Below are 25,896 nucleotides of genomic sequence, written 5' to 3' on the forward strand. Positions count from 1 at the left end.
CTATTTCGAGGGTGCAATTACATTAAAGGGGTTATCTGGGTTTTAAAACTAACATTTAAAACATAAGGGGGAAGACAGAACAATTACTAATTAGATGTCTTTTAACACCTTAAGGATGCAGGGTGTACATGTATGCCCTGCGCCTGCTCCCTTGCTATGATGCGGTGCTAAGCGGGACCAACTCGGTGTCCTGATCAGCTGTGAGGACGGAGGGCCCTTACCTGCCGCCTTGCCGTCCGATCTCTTCCTCGATGCTCCAGGCAGGCTGGAGCAATCGAGCACAGATAACATTGATCAATGCTATGCATGTAGTTGTTTTTTTTTTTTTTTTTTTTAAGTAGTAAGATAAAATAAAACCTACATGAATTGGGTATCCTTGTAACCGTATGGCCCTACAGAATAAAGATAAGGGGTCACTTTTACCGGAATGGGCACTTTGTAGAAACCCATAAATAGTTTATTGGGGTTTCGCTGTAGATCTTGTGGTGAAATGACTGATGTCATTACAAAGTAAAATTGGTAGTGCTTAAAACAAGCCCTCATATAGTTCTGTAGGAGGAAAACTGAGTGTTTAGCTTTTTCCTCACATTCTAAAAATCATAAGTGAAAAAAACAGAAAAACCCGAAGTCCTTAAGGGGTTAAAGTTCTACCCCGATGCTGCGACAGCTACCAATGTGCAGAGCCCAGAGTTCGAAACATCACAGATCATGTGACATTCTCAGAACTCATCTTCTCACACTGGAGCAGTGTGTCTGCACAGGAAAGAACAGACAGACATGGAAGTTGTGTGCAGACTGTCCATGCTGCCTGCTGCTGCTAGTGAGCCTGTCCTGCCCTTGGTAGTTCTTACTATCCTTTCACATGATCTACTGCTTTTCACATGATCTACTGCTCCTGCTGGGCTGTCTGCTCCATGCACAGAAGATCCTCACTCCCGGCAGTGCTGCCGCCCCTCCCCCGCTCTGTCACAATGTTCATTAGCAGTGAGGCCACTATTCCTGGTCTATATGATGGCTGACAGCTGAGCCTGGTAACGCATGGGAGACGTCCTGCGTGCACAAAACAAGTAGGGGAGCCCTACTGGACTGATTATTAACCAACAGACCTGACCGAGTAACTAATGTGCAAGTAGGACACCTTGGAAATAGTGATAATAATATAATACATTATAACTTGTTCTTCAATAAGGGGATCTCGAGGAGCCACAAAAACAATGAACTTTAGGAAGGCAAAGTTTGATCAACTCAGAGAAGCCCTTAATATAAATTGGGATAATGTCCTCAAAAACAAGAATACTGACACTAAATGGGAGACTTTTAAAAATATCAAATACTCACTGTAACATGTATATACTTTATGGTAATAAAAGGGTCAGATAAACAAGAAATCCAATATGGATGAATAAAAATGTTAAGGGGGCAATAAATGACAAAAATAAAGCATTTAAACTACTAAAACAGGACGGCAGTGAAGAAGCCTTAAAAAGCTATAGAGAAAAATGTAAAATATGTAAAAAAAAAAAATTAAAAAAAGATAAAAGCTGCAAAAATAGAGTAAAATTAACCCCCAAATATTTTTTTAACAATATGAATAGCAAAAAGATGAAAAATGAAAGTGTAGGCCCTTTAAAAAAATTAGGAAGAAATTTTGTAAACTGGGATCAGGAAAAAGCAAATATATTAACTCCTTAAGGACCAATCGCAACTGTCATGAAATTTTAGTGTAATAACCTGCACACAGCCTTGTGCTGTGTGCAGGTGTTGTGTACAGCAATTATTTTACCTCATATTTGCAGGCTTTCGTGACGCTAAAAAGTGCTTTTAATCAAAGCCACTGACGGTCGGATAGGCGTGGTGCGAGGTATGCAATGCCCCGCCGCCATCACGCATGCACAGCGTTCCCAGCACTGAGATACAAAGTGGGCTGGGAACGCTGTGCATGCGCCCTTCAACTAATGTAACGTGCGCGCTGCTGCGTGTCATCCAGCAAGCACTCGCTCCTCCAGCAAGCGCTCGCTCCCATGCTCTCTGCACCTAGCCCTGCGTAGGCGCACTGAGCAGGGCGGCAGGAGCGAGCGCTTGCTGGATGACACACAGCAGCACGCACATTACAATAGTTGAAGGGCGCATGCGCTGGGACCTGTGTGTCAATCTCACAGCGGTCCCAGCACGGAGATACAAAGTGTGCGTGTGGGTGGGCGCGGCGGGGCATTGCATACCTTGCACCACGCCTATCCGACCATCAGTGGCTTTGATTAAAAGCATTTTTTAACGTCACGAAAGCATGAGGTAAAATAATTGCTGTACACAACACCTGCACACAGTACAAAGGCTGTGTCATTACACTAAAATTTCATGACAGTTGCGCTTTAAGGACCAGAGCATTCTTTTTGCACATCTGACCACTGTCACTTTAAGCATTAAAGGGGTATTCCCGGAATTTTTTTTTGACTATGCTACAGGGGCTGTAAAGTTAGTGTAGTTCATAATATAGTGTCTGTACCTGTGTGTGACTGTTTTCTCACAATTCTTCTTTTTCACCCCAATATTTATTTATTTTTCCCAGCATACAAAATGACTGTTGTCTCAGATTTTTCCCAGCTTGCAATGCGGCCGAGACCTGACTCAGTAGGCAGCTGATTACAGGGAGCCTGTTTGCTTCAATGGGTGGAGTGATCGCTTGGTGGGAGAGAGATCAACTGCAACTAATGCAACAGCTGTCGGCACCCTGATTGAAAATCACAGGTCTTTTGTTTCAATGGGTGTGGTGGCTTATGTGTGGGAGGGAGGAAAATGGAATTGTGGTATTTTTTGTCAAAAAAAGAAAAATCAAACAGTAAATACTAGCTCACAAAAAGCTAGCCACATTGTTATGGTAATCTCGTGACATAGCCATTTAGCCCCAAGACAAGCGCAGATCCTTCCTAAGCATGTCCATTACTGCCTGCCAGGTAAGTACTAAAATCTCGTTATGGTGGATAACCCCTTTAATAACTCTGGGATGCTTTTACTTATGAATTTGATTCCGAATTTGTTTTTTGTGACATATTCTACTTTAACATAGTGGTAAATTTTCAGCGATACTTGAATCATTTCTTTCTTTCTCTGCTTGTAAGGAAAATAGACATTCCAAATAAATGTTATATTGATTCACATATACAATATGACTACTTTATGTTGGCATCATAAAGTTGACATGTTTTTACTTTTAAATTGTAGGATTTCAGGCGCTGACCAAGGAGAAGAAGCTGGAGCCAGGTAGGTAACAAACAGGTTTATTCCCATGCGACGCGTTTCACCGCGCTTGCGCGGTTTCATCAGGCATAACACACTCCTCAGGAAGGGGTTTATATACCCACAGGTATTAACCCCTGCCTGACAAAGTGAAGAATAATCACAATGTAAAACACATATTACAATATAAATATATACACATACACGTAATGCATACATATATTCAAAAAGACATAAAAACTATATAAAAAATTAATTAAATAAATAAAAAATCATGCAAAAGTATATTCAACGAAATGTCGCAAGGTGTGTATACTGGTATAGGACCAATCGGCTTATTGTCAGATTGTTGCCTTCTCCGCATACCGCACCACTTCTCAGTGTAGCGGGGCACGGGAATATATATTTATCACATCGATAATAATACTTACTATAGCCTATGAAAAGGGACTTAAACAACTATATATAAAAAATAATATTAATGAAAAAATATGTCTCAAAATATCACATAGTACCGGTATATATATATATATTTTGGCATAGAACGGGTTACCTTTTTACGAATTAAAACTTTATCCACATACCGCATTACTTCTCAGTATAGTGCGGCATTGAATTACATATTATCACAACATGTATATAAAAAAGGGGAGTATATATGTATATAAAAAAACGCATAGTATGTATTAACCTCAGCAGTCGAACGGGAAACACCCACAGAAAAGGTTTGTCTTACAATTTCATCTGGATGTTATATTAAAATACCTTAAAAGCGCTTGGTGCGCTTTGTTGGTACCAGAAAAATTATATAAAATAAATTTTAAAGTATAAACTCAATATATTTATATATACATATACATGTATATGCATACATACATATAAAAAAATATATATACAAAATAAAAGTAAAAGTGAAAAATAATCAATAATTAATTAAATAAATAAAATTGCATGGACATGTGGAAGAGTCATACAAAGGAAAAATATGCAGTGACATTATTTAGTATTTTCTATGGTCTCATTAAGACCATTGGGAATAAGAGTGGCTAATTTGTGGATCCAAAAAGATTCACGATTAATGAGACGTTGATATCTATTGGAGCAATCTGGTGGGATAGTTTCAAGAATAATTAATTTTAAATAATCTATGTTATCATCATGTTTGAAGGTGAAGTGTTTTGATATACTATGTAACAAATATTTGTGCTTAATATTCCAGCGGTGTTTATTCATGCGGGCCCGCACTGTTTGTACAGTGCAGCCCACGTATTGAAGATTACACGTATTTGATTTAATTCTGGAACAAAACTTTCAGCTTCCGAAAATGTGCCCCCCCCCCCAAATGAAAAAAAGGTCATCTATATATCTACGAAAGAAATAAACTAAATTAATAAAAGCCGGGGACTGTGCCATGATAAGGGACTCGAACCGCCCCATAAACAAATTTGCATAACTTGGGGCCAAACGAGTCCCCCTGGCACAGCCCCGGGTCTGCCTATATAAAATATCAAAAGAAAAAATGTTGTGTTCTGGGGGGCGTGTCCTGCTATGGCGCGTGTAGGATGCTAGAAAGAAGAGCTCAGTCTCCCAGGCCTGCAAAACAGGGGAAATCATTGTCTCATATGGTCGCCAGGAGATCGGGGAAGAGGGGGCCATCTGCACGGGCACCCAAGTTCACGGGGACCCCGATCCACTCAGCCCACTGAGTGAGCTAACGGAACCGCCACAGAAGATGCCTGCGCAATCCAAGATGGCGCGGGACCAACGAGATTCTGGTGCTCCCGGCCATTCCCCTCCAGCCACGAGACAGTGCGCCACAACCTCAGGAGCGGCTTCACAGGGGACCCCACTGCCTGCTCTTCTGGACTTACCCTCCCGAGATCGCTGTGGAACGGAGCGGACGCCGCGGCCTTCCGGCAGTGCAGAGTACAGACCCCGGCCTCTACAGCAGCAGCTGAGCTGAGCGGCGCGTGCGCTGACGAGTGCTGCCTTCCCTCAGACATCAGGAGAGAAGCAGCGTGAGGCAGGAGGGACGAGGTGACCACAGACCGGCTCCTGTCACTTCGGGACCACGGGAGGAGGTGAGTGCTAGGGGGGTTCTGGCCGCACAACCATCTGAGTCCCTTGCTCCTCTGCCCTCAGTCATGATGGAGGGATGCAGGGCCCCCTCGCCATCCCTGAGCATCCCCTCCATATTTAGGAGCCAGGAGGGACCCCCCTCGCCCCCCCCCTATACCCCTCTGAGATGGAACCCGGGCAGGAGCAATCATATACAGCTGGCCCGCATACTGCAATCCTTGGAACCCCCCTGGAACACCCCGGCCACTCATCACCCTGGCTTTCTCCCTCTGTGGCCTCCAACCTAATTATTGCAGATAGGGGGCCAGCCCCTCGCCCACAGCAACAGCAGAGGGTCTCAGAGCCGGCGACACCATCTCACCAAGGGCCCCAGGGATCTCAGGACAGTGTGCACCCTTCCACCTCCTGCCCAGGCGGTTGCACTTTTAAAGGGACATCCCGAATTACAAGCGTTACTGGCGCTACTGCCCACCAAGGCAGACATGTCTGCGTTGGCCTCTGATCTCAAATTCGCATGGTGCCAAGATCTCCAACCCGTTCAGCGTGAGGTGGTGGACTTGCAGGGCAGGATGAGGGCGCTGGAGGACTTTAAAGAATCTGTCACTGTCTCATTGAAAGATATGCAAACGGCACTGAATGCCCAGACGTCCAGTCACCATGCATTTGCGGATCATCTGGACGACATTGAAAACAGAAATCGCAGAAACAACGTTCGCATACGGGGCCTCCCTGAGGCGACCAGAACATCTGAACCTACACGCTACGGTTACAGGAGTCTTCAATCTGATCCTGGGACGCCCTCCAGAGACCCACATCGAGCTTGATAGGGTGCATAGGGCATTGAGGGCACCCAGCACTGACCCAACCCGTCCCTGCTACATCATCTGCCGCATTCATAAATATACTGTATAAGAGCAAATCATGCAGAAGGTGCGCCAACAAGGAGACATTGGCTTTGATGGTGCTGTTTTGCAAATATACCCTGATCTATCACGTCGCACTTTGCGCCAAAGAGCACTTCTGCGCCCACTCCTGCGCCTACTGCAGGAACGTAACATTCAATATCGCTGGGGGTTCCCGTTTGCACTACACGTTAAATCTGGCAACCTGACTGCATCTCTGAGACCTCCTGGGGACTCTAACTTTCTTGATACTCTAGGACTTCCGCCTCTCACCTTGCCTGACTGGATTGCCTTCCTAAGGGACCCATATGCCCATCCACCGACCTTGCGATCGTCGCAACGCTCCTCGACTCGGCGAATGGCTCCTGGAGATCCGCTCCCCCAGAGTCAAAGGAGACCACCTTTCAGACCGGAGCCTCGAGCAACTGCTACTTGGAGTGAAACTCCGGTTCCCTTGGCTGGACTTGCCATGAACAGTACACATCCCCTCCAGTTTTACCATATGTTCAGAAGTCAAGCCCCCCTCCCAGTAGATGTTCACCAGTTCTTATTTCACCTCTGTCCCCTCCACACCCCTGCCCCGCTCCTCCCCCCCCCCCCCCCCTCAGATTCCTGGAGCTTCATAACGACCATGGCTTGGACTGTCTGCACTTCCCCCTTATATCTCTAGTTCAGTTAAAGAGCTTTAAAAGCCTGGTGTAGACGGGCTCAACAGATAGGTCTGGTTACCCTTTCCAGTAGATAGTTGATTGAAAGGATTGTCTTACTGCTATAGTTTAACTCCCCCACCTAGGGTTGGTGTAGATCACATACACCTGTTTAGCAGAAGTTTTGTTCTGCAGGTAGCTAAGATTGCAAGTTGACTTGCTTTTTTTTTTATTTGTTGTTTAGATTACATAGGGTTGTAAAAAAAGGTCTATAAAATGAGAGAGGTTGGCTGTCATAGAGCCCTGCCCGATATAATGGGGTGTCCCGGGTTTTTTCCAGAGTTTTTGTGTAATTTAGGGAGATAATAGAAATGTGGTATATTATAATTCTTAATGGACAAAAATCTTGTTTCCCGTTTATCTAATAGGGAAGACTCATCAGCCTCCTTAATAAGAATGCAGTATGATTCAAAATAACTAATAGAGGGATCCACTGTTAATATTTCATAATTTACATCAGACAAAATACGGAGCGATTCTTCTTCCACATATGCCACGCGATCTAAGATCACCGTACCACCCCCCTCATCAGCGGGGCATATAGTTAAATCCACATTATTCTGTAGGGTTTTCATAGCTGCCCGTTCAGACTTGCTGAGGTTATCAGTATCATGTCCTATCATAGAGTTTTCGCATAGTTTATTAAAATCCCTATTTACCATAGAGTAAAAAGTATCTTAAAAATTACCTTTATGGTGTGGGGGATAAAAATTAGATTATGGTTTAACTTCCACATGTTTAATAATACTAGAAGGATTGCACTGATCGACTGCTGAGGTTAATACATACTATGCGTTTTTTAATAGCGCTTTCTTGTCCTATTTTTTATATGACAACCCTTTTTGCTATTAAAATTAATGGGATGTGGTATAGAGTAGAATATACATTACCGATCCAATCCTCTTCTCCGACGATATCTTATGGGGATGGTATGATAGTCTTTTCTTTTGCTTTCTATTTTATATGTTATAGTAAGTATTGTTGCCCTCCCCTTTTTTTATATACATGTTGTGATAATATGTAATTCAATGCCGCACTATACTGAGAAGTAATGCGGTATGTGGATAAAGTTTTAATTCGTAAAAAGGTAACCCGTTCTATGCCAAAATATATATATATATATATATATATATATATATATATATATATACTATGTGATATTTTGAGATATTTTTTATTAATATTATTATTTTTTTTATATATAGTTGTTTAACCCCTTAAGGACCGAGCCCTTTTTCACCTTAAGGACCAGAGCATTTTTTGCAATTCTGACCACTGTCACTTTAAACATTAATAACTCTGGAATGCTTTTAGTTATCATTCTGATTCCGAGATTGTTTTTTCGTGACATATTCTACTTTAACATAGTGGTAAAATTTTATGGTTACTTGCATCCTTTCTTGTTGAAAAATCCCCAAATTTGATGAAAAAAATGATAATTTTGCATTTTTCTAACTTTGAAGCTCTCTGCTTGTAAGGAAAATGGATATTCAAAATAAAAAATTTTTCGGGTTCACATATACAATATGTCTACTTTATGTTTGCATCATAAAATTTATGAGTTTTTACTTTTGGAAGACACCAGAGGGCTTCAAAGTTCAGCAGCAATTTTGAAATTTTTCACAATTTTCAAACTCGCTATTTTCCATGCACCAGTTCAGGTTTGAAGTGGATTTGAAGGGTCTTCCTATTAGAAATACCCCATAAATTACCCCATTATAAAAACTACACCCCCCAAAGTATTCAAAATGACATTCAGTAAGTTTATTAACCCTTTAGGTGTTTCACAGGAATAGCAGCAAAGTGAAGGAGAAAATTCAAAATCTTCATTTTTTACATTCGCATGTTCTTGTAGACCCAATTTTTGAATTTTTGCAAAGGGTAAAAAGGAGAAAATTTTTACTTGTATTTGAAACCCAATTTCTCTCGAGTAAGGACATACCTCATATGTCTATGTTAATTGTTCGGCGGGCGCAGTAGAGGGCTCAGAAGGGAAGGAGCGACAAATGGTTTTTGGGGGGCATGTCACCTTTAGGAAGCCCCTATGGTGCCAGGACAGCAAAAAAAAAACACATGGCATACCATTTTGGAAACTAGACCCCTCAGGGAACGTAACAAGGGGTAAAGTGAACCTTAATATCCTACAGGTGTTTCACGACTTTTGCATATGTAAAAAAAAAAAAAATTTTTTACCTAAAATGCTTGGTTTCCCTAAAATGTAACATTTTTAATAAGGGTAATAGCAGAAAATACCCCCAAAAATTTGAAACCCAATTTCTCCCGATTCAGAAAACACCCCATATGGGGGTGAAAATTGCTCTGCTGGCGCACTACAGGTCTCAGAAGAGAAGGAGTCACATTTGGCTTTTTGAAAGCAAATTTTGCTCTGGGGGCATGCCGCATTTAGGAAGCCCCTATGGTGCCAGAACAGCAAAAAAAAAAATAAACGTATGGCATACCATTTTGGAAACTAGACCCTTCGGGGAACGTAACAAGGGGTAATGTGAACCTTAATACCCTACAGGTGTTTCACGACTTTTGCATATGTGAAATTCTTTTTTTCACCTAAAATGATTGGTTTCCCAAAATTTTTACATTTTTAAAAAGGGTAATAGCAGAAAACACCCCCCAAAATTTGAAGCCCAATTTCTCCCGATTCAGAAAACACCCCATATGGGGGTGAAAAGTGCTCTGCTGACGCACTACAGGTCTCAGAAGAGAAGGAGTCACATTTGGCTTTTTGAAAGCAAATTTTTCTCTGGGGGCATGCCGCATTTAGGAAGCCCCTATGGTGCCAGGACAGCAAAAAAAAAAAAACACATGGCATACCATTTTGGAAACTAGACCCCTCAGGGGAACGTAACAAGGGGTTAAGTGAGCCTTAATACCCCACAGGTGTTTTATGACTTTTGTATATGTAAAAAAAAAATTTATTTTTTTTACCTAAAATGCTTGTTTTCCCAAAAATTTTACATTTTTAAAAAGGGTAATAGCAGAAAATACCCCCCAAAATTTGAAGCCCAATTTCTCCCGAGTACGGCGATACCCCATATGTGGCCCTAAACTGTTGCCTTGAAATACGACAGGGCTCCAAAGTGACAGCGCCATGCGCATTTGAGGCCTAAATTAGGGACTTGCATAGGGATATTCTACGCCAGTGATTCCCAAACAGGGTGCCTCCAGCTGTTGTAAAACTCCCAGCATGCCTGGACAGTCAGTGGCTATTTGGCAATACTGGGAGTAGTTGTTTTGCAACAGCTGGAGGCTCCGTTCTGGAAACAGTGGCGTACCAGACGTTTTTCATTTTTATTGGGGAGGGGAGGGGGGCTGTGTAGGGGTATGTGTATATGTAGTGTTTTTTACTTTTTATTTTATTTTGTGTTAGTGTAGTGTTTTTAGGGTACAGTCACACGGGCGGGGGGTTCACAGTAGTTTCTCGCTGACAGTTTAAGCAGCGGCAGAAAATTTGCCGCAGCTCAAACTTGCAGCCGGATACTTACTGTAATCTTCCGCCCATGTGAGTGTACCCTGTACGTTCACATTGGGGGGGGGGGGACATCCAGCTGTTGCAAAACTACAACTCCCAGCATGTACGGTCTATCAGTGCATGCTGGGAGTTGTAGTTTTGCAACAGCTGGAGACACACAGGTTGTGAAACACCGAGTTTGGTAACAAACTCAGTGTTTTGCAACCAGTGTGCCTTCAGGTGTTGCAAAAGCTACAACCCCCAGCATGTACGGACAGCGGAAGGGCATACTGGGTCTTGTAGTAGGCCTCCGGCTGTTGCATAACTACATTGGCTGGGGATGCTGGGGATTGTAGTTATGCAACAGCTGGAGACACACTGGTTTGCTACTTAACTCAGTGTGCCTTCAGCTGTTGCAAAACTACAACTCTCAGCAGTCACCGACAGCCAACGGGCATGCTGGGAGTTGTAGTTATGCAACCACCAGATGCACCACTACATCTCCCAGCATGCACTTTAGCTGATTGTGCAAGCTGGGAGTTGTAGTGATACAACAGCTGAAGGTACACTTTTCCATAGAAAGAATGTGCCTCCAGCTGTTGCAAAACTACAAGTCCCAGCATGCCCATAAGGGCATGCTGGGAGTTGTGGTGGTCTGCCTCCTGCTGTTGCATAACTACAGCTCCCAGCATGCCCTTTTTGCATGCTGGGAGCTGTTGCTTAGCAACAGCAGGAGGCTGTCACTCACCTCCAACGATCCACACTGCAGGTCAGTCCCTCGCCGCCGCCGTCGCTCCTGGGGCCCCGATCCCAACAGGGACGCCCGGGATCGGGGTCCCCAGCATCCGGGGTCTACTTCCCGCACCCGCTCACGTCCTCCGGAAGAGGGGCGGAGCGGGTTGCGGGACTGACACCCGCAGCAGGTGCTCTGATTGGTCGGCCGGGAATCCGGCCGACGAATCAGGGCAATCGTGAGGTGACACCAGTGCCACCTCACCCCTGCTGGCTCTGGCTGTTCGGGGCCGTCTCTGACGGCCCCGATCAGCCAGTAATTCCGGGTCACTGGAGACCCGATTGACCCGGAATCCGCCGCAGATCGCTGGACTGAATTGTCCAGCGATCTGCGGCAATCGCCGACATGGGGGACCTAATGACCCCCCTGGGCGATATGCCGGGATGCCTGCTGAACGATTTCAGCAGGCATCCGGCTCCGCTCCGGCTAGCCGCGGGGGCCGGAAATGCTCAGGGCGTATCCATACGCCCTATGTCCTTAAGGGGTTAAGTCCCTCTTCATAGGCTATAGTGAGTATTATTATCGATGTGATGAATATATATTCCCGTGCCCTGCTACACTGAGAAGTGGTACGGTATACGGAGAAGGCAACAATCTGACAATAAGCCGATTGGTCCTATACCAGTATACACACCTTGCGACATTTCGTTGAATATACTTTTGCATGATTTTTTATTTATTTAATAAATTTTTTATATAGTTTTTATTTCTTTTGTCTTTTTATATATATATGTATGCATTACGTGTATGTGTATATATTTATATTGTAATATGTGTTTTACATTGTGATTATTTTTCACTTTGTCAGGCAGGGGTTAATACCTGTGGGTATATAAACCCCTTCCTGAGAAGTGTGTGTTATGCCTGATGAAACCGCGCAAGCGCAGTGAAACGCATCGCATGGGAATAAACCTGTTCGTTACCTACCTGGCTCCAGCTTCTTCTCCTTGGTCAGCGCCTGAAATCCTGCAATTTCGAAGTGTCTTCTGTGTTTACCTATTATCTTCAGGAAGGCTGCAGACCTCCACTATCATAATCAAACGTGTCTCCTTGTTGTGTGGGTTTTTGCACAACCTAGCAGGGTGAGCCTCTTACTTTACCTTTATCCCGTAGATACTCCACAAGGGAGTGCCTGTTTTTTCTTTTGTTTTACATGTTTTTACTTTTGGAAGACATCAGAGGGCTTCAACGTTCAGCAGCAATTTTCAAATTTTTCACAAAATTTTCAAAATCAAATCTGAATTCGGCCCTGAAAAATTCTGAAGTGGATTTGAAGGGCCTTCATATTAGAAATACCCCATAAATCACCCCATTATAGAAACTGCACCCCTCAAATTGTTCAGAATGACATTCAGAAAGTTTGTTAACCCTTTAGGTGTTTCACAGGAATAGCAGCAAACTGAAGGAGAACATTTCAAAATCTTAATTTTTTACACTCACATGTTCTTTTAGACCCAGTTTTTTAGAAGGGGTAGTAGGAGGGGAAAAAAATGTAAGGAAATACCTCATATGTATATGTTAAGTGCTCTGTTGGGTGCACTAGAGGGCTCAGAAGGGAAGGAGCGAAAATGGGATTTTGGAGAGTGAATTTTGCTGACATGGTTTTTGGGGGGCATGTCACATTTAGGAAGCCCCTATGGTGCCATAACAGGAAAAAAAAAAAAAAAAACACATGGTATACTATTTTGGAAACTACACCCATCAAGGCACGTAACAAGGGGTCCCCACAGGTGTTTGACAACTTTTCGTTAACCTCTTCAGGATGCAGGGCGTATGCATACACCCTGCATCCAGAGTCCTTAAGGACGTAGGGCCTATGGGTACACCCGTGGGAATTCCTGTCCCCGCCGCTAGCCGGTCGGGGACTGGACTGGGATAATTGCTGATATATATCAGCAGTCATCCCGTGCATATGCCCAGGGGGGTCCTGAGACCAAAAATCTGAATTGACCAGCGATTTTTGGCGATTCCGGGTCATACGGGTCTCCGGTGACCCGGTGTAATGAGAAATTCTGTGTTTTGACAAGTTCTGTGTCCCGATCAGTTGATAAAGTGCTGAGTCAGCACAGCTGCAGCACAGACATTGTGATTGCACTGTGATTGGTTGATGGGAGGGTGTGTCTGCTCACTGCCAAGATCACACTGTTTTGCAGCCTCTAGACAAGCACAAGCACAGACACAGATTTTTGCAAACCCTAATCCCTTAGGTATTCAGTCTGGACACACAACTTTTCAAACCCTAAACTCTCATGTACCCAGCTTTTCCAAGACACACATCTTTTCGAACACTAAACTCTCATGTACCCAGCTTTTCCAAGACACACATCTTTTCAAACCCTAAACTCTCATGTACCCAGCTTTTCCAAGACACACATCTTTTCAAACCCTAATCTCTCATGTACCCAGCTTTTCCAGGACACACATCTTTGCAAACCCTAATCCCTTATGTATTCAGACTGGACACACTTTTTTACAAACCCTAATCTGTCATGTATGCAGCCTTGGAAGAAAGGAATAAGCACTCCATAGAACAGTATTGTTTGTACTCAAAGTGTGAGTTACTGTTCACCCTGGGTGGTTGTGTAGTCACATACACAATGAAAGGATCTGCAACTCCTCACTGTATACCCCTGGCATATAGTGCCTTAGTTCCACCTTGGTTTGTGTCACCTTCTCTGGTACCAGGAGAGTGTATCCCTCATAGGAAAAGATAACAGACAAAAAGAAAAAATTATGAGGGAAAAACTCTAGTTTATTGCATTAAGCATCAGTATAAAAAGGCAAAGGGCGTATTTAACATTGACCAATTAAAATGTAGACACGAATTAAAGCGTATTTACATTGACCAATAAAAATGTAGACATGGATAAAAAGCGTATTTACATTGACCAATAAAAATGTGGACACCTCTAAAAGGTGATATAATTGTTTTGATTTTACACACTTCTTCCCAGGGTACATAGTTTGCCAATTAGCAGATAGTGAAATTCTTTAGCAAGCAACTTTAGTTACAGGAAATGTAACTTATTAGGAACACGACCTTGAGGAGACTGAGAACGAGAAGAAGGAGATAAGAAAGAAAGAGAATAAAACAATAATAAAGGAGAACTCTAGTGCAGCCTTTCACTAACTAAAAACTCACAGCATGCCCTGATACAACCTTTCACTAACTACAACTCACAGCATGCCCTGATACAACCTTTCACACAACAATGGAAAAGGTATATAAGATAGGTCGTCTGCTACCCTCCGGAGTAGGTACGGCAATTGGATATTTTGGCTTAACCCCTTAAGGACCAAGGACGTACCGGTACGTCCTTGGTCCTGCTCTTCTGATATAACGCGGGGTTACACAGTAACCCCGCGTCATATCATGGCGGGCCCGGCGTCATAGTGAAGCCGGGACCCGCCTCTAATAGCGCGCAGCGCCGATCGCGGCGCCGCGCGCTATTAACCCTTTAGCCGCGCGCTCAAAGCTGAGCCGCGCGGCTAAAAGTGAAAGTGAAAGTTCCCGGCTAGCTCAGTCGGGCTGTTCGGGATAGCCGCGGCTAATCGCGGCATCCCGAACAGCTGACAGGACAGCGGGAGGGCCCCTACCTGCCTCCTCGCTGTCCGATCGCCGAATGACTGCTCAGTGCCTGAGATCCAGGCATGAGCAGTCATCCGGCAGATTCGTCGATCACTGGTTTCCTATGAGAAACCAGTGATCAACATAGAAGATCAGTGTGTGCAGTGTTATAGGTCCCTATGGGACCTATAACACTGCAAAAAAAAAGTGAAAAAAAAAAGTGAATAAAGATCATTTAACTCCTCCCCTATTAAAAGTTTGAATCACCCCCCTTTTCCAATAATAAAAAAAACACAGTGTAAATAAAAATAAACATATGTGGTATCACCGCGTGCGGAAATGTCCGAATTATAAAAATATATAATTAATTAAACCGCTCGGTCAATGGCGTGCGCGCAAAAAAATTCCAAAGTCCAAAATAGTGCATTTTTGGTCACTTTTTATATCATTTAAAAATGAATAAAAAGTGATCAATAAGTCCTATCAATACAAAAATGGTACCGTTAAAAACTTCAGATCACGGCGCAAAAAATGAGCGCTCATACCGCCCCATACACGGAAAAATAAAAAAGTTATAGGGGTCAGAAGATGACAATTTTAAACGTATTAATTTTCCTGCATGTAGTTATGATTTTTTCCAGAAGTCCGACAAAATCAAACCTATATAAGTAGGGTATCATTTTAATCGTATGGACCTACAGAATACATATCAGGTGTCATTTTTACCGAAAAATGTACTACGTAGAAACGGAAGCCCCCAAAAGTTACAAAACAGCGTTTTTTTTTTCAATTTTGTCGCACAATGATTTTTTTTCCCGCTTCACCATAGATTTTTGGGCAAAATGACTGACGTCATTACAAAGTAGAATTGGTGGCGCAAAAAATAAGCCATCATATGGATTTTTAGGTGTAAATTTGAAAGAGTTATGATTTTTTAAAGGCAAGGAGCAAAAAACGAAAATGCAAAAACGGAAAAACCTCCGGTCCTTAAGGGGTTAAAGAAGATATCCCATGCAGCAAAGAAAAAAAAATACATAGCCATTCCATAGTATATTCACCTACCACCTCTCTGACATGTTTGTGATTTTTTTTCCGGCCCCCATTCACCGGCTATTCAGCTCATAAATTCCAGTTACTTCCTGGTTATGGTGGCTATGCCTGTGATCTCAAAGACTACATTTCCCTGCATGCACTGCTCACATTTCCTGCTCTCAGCTGCCTGAGCAGAGAGCTTGTTACCACCCCTAACTTATGTTAGTCACTCCCACATAACACTGAGCTCCAATCATAGCCCTATACAGCAGGGTGGCCACGAGGAAACAAAATGTTATCTCAGTGTCTCAGTGCTCAGAGAGAGGGACCCTGGAGTGGAAGCTGCAGTTTTACACTGTAAAATCACTCCCTCCCCCTCCTGCTTTACAGTGAAATAGCTTTACAGTGGCACAATCACCTCCCCCCTTCTCTGCCCTGCACTCCTCTCTCCCCAGTGCTCAGTGTGACAGCTCCCTCCCCTCCCCCCTCTCCTCCGTTCTCAGTGTAAAAACATTAGCAAGGAGAGGGGAGAGAACTATGATCTGAATCAGCCGGCATATAGGCAGTGCTGCTCAGCCAATCACTGCAGAACAGAGGGATGACAGTGTGAATATTCATCAGATGGGAGGGGCTAAGGCCGAGCACAGGATCTCTCTGCAGCACAGGGGTTTTCTGGGTAATAGTCACGTCACGGCCCCGGGATGCTGCTGATTAACAGCCTGAATAGGGGGTCGAAAACCTGGAACAGCTGAATTTCCTGTCAGACAGAAGAATGCAGATAAAGCTTGTTTCTAAGCAGCATTGGTAATGGAAGTGATTTACAAACCTATATAACTTTACCTTCTGTACTAAAAGCTGGACAATTATTTACTGTGAGACTTGTCCTTTAAGGTGAACTCTGTTCCCAGCGCTGAACGACCAGACAGGTGGGTAGATTCAAGGTAAGTTTATTGACCAGAATGCAATGTGTTTTGCTGCGCATGCGCAGCTTCCTCAGGCATGACAAAGAGGGTACACAGCTAGCTTAACCCCTTAAGGACCGAGCCCTTTTTCACCTTAAGGACCGGAGCGTTTTTTGCAATTCTGACCACTGTCACTTTAAACATTAATAACTCTGGAATGCTTTTAGTTATCATTCTGATTCCGAGATTGTTTTTTCGTGACATATTCTACTTTAACTTAGTGGTAAAATTTTATGTTAACTTGCATCCTTTCTTGGTGAAAAATCACCAAATTTGATGAAAAAAATGAAAATTTTGCATTTTTCTAACTTTGAAGCTCTCTGCTTGTAAGGAAAATGGATATTCAAAATAATTTTTTTTTGGGTTCACATATACAATATGTCTACTTTATGTTTGCATCATAAAATGTATGAGTTTTTACTTTTGGAAGACACCAGAGGGCTTCAAAGTTCAGCAGCAATTTTGAAATTTTTCACAAAATTTTCAAACTCGCTATTTTTCATGGACCAGTTCACGTTTGAAGTGGATTTTAAGGGTCTTCATATTAGAAATACCCCATAAATGACCCCATTATAAAAACTACACCCCCCAAAGTATTCAAAATGACATTCAGTAAGTGTATTAACCCTTTAGGTGTTTCACAGGAATAGCAGCAAAGTGAAGGAGAAAATTCAAAATCTTCATTTTTTACACTCGCATGTTCTTGTAGACCCAATTTTTGAATTTTTGCAAGGGGTAAAAACGAGAAAAGTTTTACTTGTATTTGAAACCCAATTACTCTCGAGTAAGGACATACCTCATATGTCTATGTTAATTGTTCAGCGGGCGCAGTAGAGGGCTCAGAAGGGAAGGAGCGTCAAATGGTTTTTGGGGGGCATGTCACCTTTAGGAAGCCCCTATGGTGCCAGAACAGCAAAAAAACACACATGGCATACCATTTTGGAAACTAGACTCCTCAGGGAACGTAACAAGGGGTAAAGTGAACCTTAATACCCCACAGGTGTTTCACGACTTTTGCATATGTAAAAAAAATAAAAAAAATTTTACCTAAAATGCTTGGTTTCCCAAAAATTTTACATTTTAAAAATGTGTAATAGCAGAAAATACCCCCCAAAATTTGAAACCCAATTTCTCCCGATTCAGAAAACACCCCATATGGGGGTGAAAATTGCTCTGCTGGCGCACTACATGTCTCAGAAGAGAAGGAGTCACATTTGGCTTTTTGAAAGCAAATTTTGCTCTGGGGGCATGCCGCATTTAGGAAGCCCCTATGGTGCCAGAACAGCAAAAAAAAACACATGTCATACCATTTTGGAAACTAGACCCCTCGGGGAACGTAACAAGGGGTAATGTGAACCTTAATACCCTACAGGTGTTTCACGACTTTTGCATATGTAAAAAAAAAAAAAAAATTTTTTTACCTAATATGCTTGGTTTCCCAAAATTTTTACATTTTTAAAAAGGGTAATAGCAGAAAACACCCCCCAAAATTTGAAGCCCAATTTCTCCCGATTCAGAAAACACCCCATATGGGGGTGAAAAGTGCTCTGCTGGCGCACTACAGGTCTCAGAAGAGAAGGAGTCACATTTGGCTTTTTGAAAGCAAATTTTGCTCTGGGGGCATGCCGCATTTAGGAAGCCCCTATGGTGCCAGGACAGCAAAAAAATAACACATGGCATACCATTTTGGAAACTAGACCCCTCGGGGAACGTAACAAGGGGTTAAGTGAACCTTTATACCCCACAGGTGTTTCATGACTTTTGTATATGTAAAAAAAAATTTTTTTTTTACCTAAAATGCTTGTTTTCCCAAAAATTTTACATTTTTAAAAAGGGTAATAGCAGAAAATTCCCCACAAAATTTGAAGCCCAATTTCTCCCGAGTACAGCGATACCCCATATGTGGCCCTAAACTGTTGCCTTGAAATACGACAGGGCTCCGAAGTGAGGGCGCCATGCGCATTTGAGTCCTAAATTAGGGATTGCATAGGGGTGGACATAGGGGTATTCTACGCCAGTGATTCCCAAACAGGGGGCCTCCAGCTGTTGTAAAACTCCCAGCATGCCTGGACAGTCAGTGGCTATCTGGCAATACTGGGAGTAGTTGTTTTGCAACAGCTGGAGGCTCCGTTTTGGAAACAGTGGCGTACCAGATGTTTTTCATTTTTATCGGGGAGGGGAGGGGGGCTGTGTAGGGGTAGGGCTTTTTATTTTATTTTGTGTTAGTGTAGTGTTTTTAGGGTACAGTCACACAGGCGGGGGTTCACAGTAGTTTCTCGCTGGCAGTTTGAGCTGCGGCAGAAAATTTGACGCAGCTCAAACTTGCAGCCGGATACTTACTGTAATCCTCCGCCCATGTGAGTGTACCCTGTACGTTCACATTGGGGGGGGAACATCCAGCTGTTGCAAAACTACAACTCCCAGCATGTACGGTCTATCAGTGCATGCTGGGAGTTGTAGTTTTGCAACAGCTGGAGACACACAGGTTGTGAAACACCGAGTTTGGTAAAAAACTCAGTGTTTTGCAACCAGTGTGCCTTCAGCTGTTGCAAAAGCTACAACCCCCAGCATGTACGGACAGCGAAAGGGCATGCTGGGTCTTGTAGTTATGCAACAGCCGGAGGCATACTACATTGGCTGGGGATGCTGGGGATTGTAGTTATGCAACAGCTGGAGAGACACTGGTTTACTACTTAACTCAGTGTGTCTTCAGCTGTTGCAAAACTACAACTCTCAGCAGTCACCGACAGCCAACGGGCATGCTGGGAGTTGTAGTTATGCAACCACCAGATGCACCACTACAACTCCCAGCATGCACTTTAGCTGATTGTGCAAGCTGGGAGTTGTAGTTACACAACAGCTGAAGGTACACTTTTACATAGAAAGAATGTGCCTCCAGCTGTTGCAAAACTACAAGTCCCAGCATGCCCATAAGGGCATGCTGGGAGTTGTGGTGGTCTGCCTCCTGCTGTTGCATAACTACAGCTCCCAGCATGCCCTTGTTGCATGCTGGGAGCTGTTGCTAAGCAACAGCAGGAGGCTGTCACTCACCTCCAACGATCCAGCCGCACAGGTCAGTCCCTCGTCGTCTCCGCCGCCGCCGCTGCTCCTGGGGCCCCGATCCCAATAGGGACGCCGGGGATCGGGGTCCCCAGCACCGGGGGTGCACGTCCCGCACCTGCTCACGTCCTCCGGAAGAGGGGCGGAGCGGGTTGCGGGAGTGACACCCGCAGCAGGCGCCCTGATTGGTCGGCCGGTAATCCGGCCGACGAATCAGGGCGTCCGTGAGTTGGCACCAGTGCCACCTCACTCCTGCAGACTCTGGCTGTTCGGGGCCGTCTCTGACGGCCCCGATCAGCCAGTAATTCCGGGTCATCGGGTCACTGGAGACCCGATTGACCCGGAATCCGCCGCAGATCGCTGGACTGAATTGTCCAGCGATCTGCGGCAATCGCCGACATGGGGGGACATAATGACCCCCCTGGGCGATATGCCGGGATGCCTGCTGAACGATTTCAGCAGGCATCCGGCTCCGGCTCCCCTCCGGCTAGCGGTGGGGGCCGGAAATGCTCAGGGCGTATCCATACGCCCTCGGTCCTTAAGGACTTGGAAACGGGGGCGTATGGATACGCCCTATGTCCTTAAGGGGTTAAATAGGTAAGAATTAACCCTTTACATATCATTATTGCACATGGGGAACGCACAATCATCTGACTATATTCCTACTTGCATTGTGAATAGTGACCAGGCCTCCGTAGGACTGGAGTCCTCATCACACCACGTGCAGCGAAACACGTTGCATTCTGGTCAATAAACTTAACTTGAATCTATCCACCTATCTGGTCATTCAGCGCCGGGAACCAGGTTCACCTGAAGCCAAAATATCGAAATGTATGCAGCCTGGACACATGTCTTTACAAACCCTAATCTCTCATGTACTCAGCTTTTCCAGATTCCTTTACATGAGAGCGTAGGTTTTAAAGGAATCTGGAAAAGCGGAGTACATGAGAGCGTAGGTTTTACTCTGCTTTTCCAGATTCCTTTAAAACCTACGCTCTCCTGTACTCAGCTTTTCAAGATTCATGCAAATCTTACACTTATGTACTGAGCTTTTCCAGATTCATGCAAATCCTACACTCTCATGTACTCATCAGCATCTTCTTGCTCCAAAATGTACAGTGAAAAATCCACATGATTTAGCATTTCTGCGATGTGTGGCCATACCCTTAGGGTAGTGGTCTCTAAATTGTTGACCTCCAGCTGTTGAAAAACTACAACTCCCAGCATGTCCAGACAGCGAACGGCTGTCTGGGCATGCTGGGAACTGTAGTTTTGCAACATCTGGAGATTCACAGTTTTCAGATCAATGTGCATAGCTCTCTAATATCTTGCAAAACTACAACTCCCAGCATGCCCAGACAGCCGTTTCCTGTCTGGACTTGCTGGGAGTTGTAGTTTTGAAACAGCTGGAGGTCAACAATTTAGAGACCACTACCCTAAGGGTATGGCCACACATCGCAGAAATGCTAAATCATGTTGATCTTGCACTGTACATTTTGGTGCAAGAAGATGCTGAAAAGAAATGTTCCCCAGACAGCAGCCAGAGCGAGCATAGAGATCGGGAAAAGCTGAGTACATGAGAACGTAGGATTTGCAGGAATCTGGAAAAGCTGAGTACATGAGAGATTAGGGTTTCAAAAGATGTGTGTCCTGGAAAAGCTAGGTACTTGAGAGTTTAGGGTTTGAAAAGATGGCCTGGAAAAGATGGGTACATGAGAGATTAGGGTTTGAAAATATGTGTCTGGGTACATGAGAGATTAGGGTTTGAAAAGATGTGTGTCCTCGAAAAGCTGGGTACATGAGAGATTAGGGTTTGGAAAGATGTGTGTCTTGGAAAAGCTGGGTACATGATAGATTAGGGTTTGAAAAGATGTGTGCTGGGTACATGAGAGATTAGGGTTTAAAAAGATGTGTGTCTTGGAAAAGCTGGGTACATCGGAGTTGTGTGTCCAGTCTGAATACATAAGGGATTAGGATTTGCAAAAATCTGTGTCCGTGCTTGTCTAGGCTTGTCTAGAGGCTGCAAACAGTGTGACCTGTGCAGTGAGCAGACACACCCTCCCATCAACCAATCACAGTGTCTGTGCTGGCCTCTCTGCTGACTCAGCACTTTCATCAGCTGATCGGGACACAGAACTTGTCAAGACACAGAATTTCTCATTACAACGGAAAATCAGGGGAATCGGGAGGTACCACCCCTCCTATCCCTGCTACCAATAGACCAATAGCAGATCGGGGGGGGGGGGGAGGAATTAAAGTTCGGTTCCCCGGTTCGGCCCATCGACTGTAATCCGGGCAGAACGGGGGAACTGTAGAGTGACGGGCGATGGTGGAGGTCCCTTACTTGCGATTGGCGGCGGGCGGCGATGACGTGCGGCTCCCTGGTGAAGACTATGGAAGCTGGTGAGTAGTTGCCTAGCAACATTTGTAGTGCTTAAGTTTGGAGACCATTATACAGTGGTCTCTAAACTGTAGCCCTCCAGATGTTGCAAATCCCAGCATGCCCAAACAGCGGTCTCGGCATGCTGGGAGTTGTAGTTGCGTACCTCCAGCTGTTGCATAACTACATCTCCCAGCATGCCCTTCGGCGATCAGTACATGCTGGGAGTTGTAGTTTTGCAACAGCTGGAGGCACACTGGTCTGAACATACTGAGCCGGGTAACAGAACATAACTGAAGGTTTTCCAACCAGTGTGCCTCCAGCTATTGCAAAAGTACAACTCCCAGAATGCATGGTCTGTCCAACCAAATTCACTCTCCAAATGCTCAGTGGCGCTCCTTCTCTTCTGAGCATTGTAGTGCACAAGCAGAGCACTTGGGGTATTTCCATACTCCGAAGAAATGGGGTTACAAATTTTGGGGGGAATTTTCTCCTATTACCCCTTGTAAAAATGTAAAGTTTGGGGGGGGAAAACCAGCATTTTAGTGAAAAATTTAAAAAAATTTTGACATCCAACTGTTTTGTTTTTTTCTGTTCTGGCACCATAGGGGCTTCCTAAATGTGACATGCCCCCCAAAAACCATTTCAGAAAAACTCACTCTCCAAAATCCCATTGCCGCTCCTTCCCTTCTGAGCCCTCTAGTCCACCCACAGAGCACTTCACATACACATATGAGATATTTCCTTACTCGAGAGGCATTTTAGGGTGATTTCTCTCCTCCTTTTTATCCATTGTAAAAATTCAAAAACTGGGTCTACAAGAACATGCGAGTGTAAAAAATGAAGATTTTGGATTTTCTCCTTCACTTTGCTGCTAATTCATGTGAAACACCTAAAGGGTTAGCACATTTACTGAATGTCATTTTGAATACTGTAAGGGGTGCAGTTTATATAATGGGGTCATTTATGGGGTATTTCTAATATGAAGGCCCCTCAAATCCTCTTAAAAACTGAGCTGGTCCCTGAAAAATTCAGATTTTGTAAATTTTGTGAAAAATGTTAACCCCTTAAGGACCAGGGGTTTTTCCACTTTCGTTTTCCTCCTTACCTTTAAAAATTTTGCACCCAAAAATCCATATGATGGCTTATTTTTTGCGCCACCAATTCTACTTTGTAATGACATCAGTCATTTTACCCAAAAATCTACGGCAAAACGGAAAAAAAAATCATTGTGAGCCAAAATTGAAGAAAAAAATGCCATTTTGTAACTTTTGGGGGCTTCTGTTTCTACGCAGTAAATTTTTTGGTAAAAATAATACCTTATCTTTATTCTGTAGGTCCATACGATTAAAATGGTACACTACTTATATCGGTTTGATTTTGTCGTACTTCTGAAAAAAATCATAACTACATGCAGGAAAATGTATACGTTTAAAATTGTCATCTTCTGACCCCCTATAACTTTTTTATTTTACTGCGTATGGGTTGGTGTGAGGGCTATTTTTTTGCGCCGTGATCTGAAGTTTTTAGCGGTATCCTTTTTGTATTGATCAGACTTTTTGATCACTTTTTATTCATTTTTTCATGATATAAAAAGTGACCAAAAATACACTATTTTGGACTTTTGAATTTTTTTGCGCGTACGCCATTGACCGTGCGGTTTAACCCCTTCCCGACCTATGACATACCTGTACGTCATGGGTGGCAAGGTGTTCCCGACCCATGACATACAGGTACGTCATGAACATTACTGCCGCTACTCGCGGCATCCCGCAGCGCCCGGAAAGATGGTGGCTATCACTGATAGCCAGCCATCTTACCGTGCGACCACGGGGGGTTTCATCTCCCACCCCCCCCCAGCGATCGCTGCTATCAGCTGGTCAAATCTGACTAGCTGATAGCAGCGTTTCGCTATGAAAATACTTAGCAGCGCGGTGTGTGAGTCCGGATCATGGGGATCGGGGGACACACCGCTCTGCTAAGTGTCCCTGACCCGTCCCCCGGCATCACTTACCCGTCCGAGCGGTCCCGAGCGGTCCCGGCGTCCTCCATGCGGTCCCGGCTGCGCTGCGTCCCGGAGGTGAGTTTGCAGCAGCAGGGCGGCATCTTCATTGGCAGCAGTGAGATCGCCGTAAAGCGATCTCACTGCTGCCTCTGAGAGTTTCAAAACTCCAACTCCCAGCATGCCCAGACAGCCTTTGGCTTTCTGGGCATGCTGGGAGTTGTAGTTTTGCAACATCTGGAGGTCCTCAGTTTGGAGACCACTTTATAATGGTCTCCAATCTGTGCTCTTCCAGATGTTGCAAAACTACAAATCTCAGCATGCTCAGTCTGTCCAGGCATGCTGGGAGTTGTAGTTCTCTAACATCTGGAAGAGCACAGATTGGAGACCATTATACAGTGGTCTCCAAACTGTGGACCTCCAGATGTTGCAAAACTACAACTCCCAGCATTCCCAGAATGCCCAAGCAGGAAGTTGTAGTTCGGCAACATCTGATCCTTCAGATATTGCCGAACTACAACTTCCAGCATGCCTGGGCAGTCTGGGCATGCTGGGAGTTGTAGTTTTGCAACAACTGGAGGCACACTAGTTGGGAAACATTGTCCGTTTCCTACCTCAGTGCCTCCAGCTGTTGCAATTGTTGCAAAACTATAACTCCCAGCATGCACTGACAGACCATGCATGCTGGGAGTTGTAGTTTTGCAACAGCTGGAGGCACACTGGTTTGGAAACACTAAGTTTGGTTGCAAAACACTTGAAAGTTTATTACTTAGTGTTTCCAAACCAGTGTTCCTCCAGCTGTTGCAAAACTACAACTCCCAGCATGCACGGACAGCCAAAGGGCATGCTCGGAGTTTGCAACAGCTGGATGTTTGCCCCCTCCCCCCAATGTGAATGTACAGGGTACACTCACATGGGCGGAGGTTTACAGTGAGTGCTGCAAGTTTGAGATGGCGCAAATTTTGCGCTGCAGCTCAAACTTCCAGCGGCAAACTTGCTGTGAACCTCTGCCCATGTGACTGTACCCTAAAAACACTACACTACACTAACACTAACCTAAAATAAAAAGTAAAAAACACTACATATACACATACCCCTACACAGCCCCCCCCCCTCCCCCCAAAAAAATGAAAAACGTCTGGTACGCTACTGTTTCCAAAACAGAGCCTCCAGCTGTTGCAAAATAATAACTCCCAGTATTGCCGGACAGCCATTGACTGTCCAGGCATGCTGGGAGTTTTGCAACAGCTGGAGGCACCCTGTTTGGGAATCATTGGCATAGAATACCCCTATGTCCACCCCTATGCAAATCCCTAATTCAGGCCTCAAATGCGCATGTTGCTCTCTCACTTTGGAGCCCTGTCGTATTTCAGGGCAACAGTTTTGGGACACATATGGGGTATCGCCGTACTCGGGAGAAATTGCCTTACAAATTTTGGGGGGCTTTTTCTTCTTTAACCCCTTATGAAAAGGTGAAGTTGGGGTCTACACCAGCATGTTAGTGTAAAAAAATTAATTTTTTACACTGACATGCTGGTGCTGCCCTATACTTTTCATTTTCACAAGAGGTAAAAGGGAAAAAAGACCCCCTAAATTTGTAACGCAATTCCTCCCGACTACGGAGATACCCCATATGTGGGCGCAAAGTGCTCTGGGGGCGCACAACAAGGCCCAGAAGGGAGAGTGCGCCATGTACATTTGAGGCGATTTG

General features: G+C 44.3%; 1 protein-coding gene across 9 annotated transcripts in view; it reads left to right on the forward strand.

The window, feature by feature from the left end:
* The window catches only part of ADAT3 (adenosine deaminase tRNA specific 3), a 100,454-nt gene that overhangs the window by 29,642 nt on the left and 44,916 nt on the right, over nt 1–25,896 (forward strand). For 2 of the 9 annotated variants that reach the window (XM_056531105.1, XM_056531102.1), the window contains exon 2: nt 3,220–3,258. The exons of 2 other annotated variants lie outside the window; for them this stretch is intronic. Coding sequence is in view for 1 of the 7 variants with exons in the window: in XM_056531101.1 (XP_056387076.1) it covers nt 22,170–22,206 (37 nt within the window). In the remaining 6 variants the exon portion in view is untranslated. Of the gene's footprint in view, nt 1–2,722; nt 2,746–3,219; nt 3,259–12,079; nt 12,264–16,553; nt 16,723–21,978; nt 22,207–25,896 lie in introns of those variants that run through there. 5 more of the 9 variants (XM_056531108.1, XM_056531103.1, XM_056531109.1 and 2 more) reach the window with 4 other exon arrangements.

This window comes from Hyla sarda, chromosome 7 (assembly GCF_029499605.1).
Source record: "Hyla sarda isolate aHylSar1 chromosome 7, aHylSar1.hap1, whole genome shotgun sequence".
NCBI classification, from domain to species: Eukaryota; Metazoa; Chordata; class Amphibia; order Anura; family Hylidae; genus Hyla; species Hyla sarda.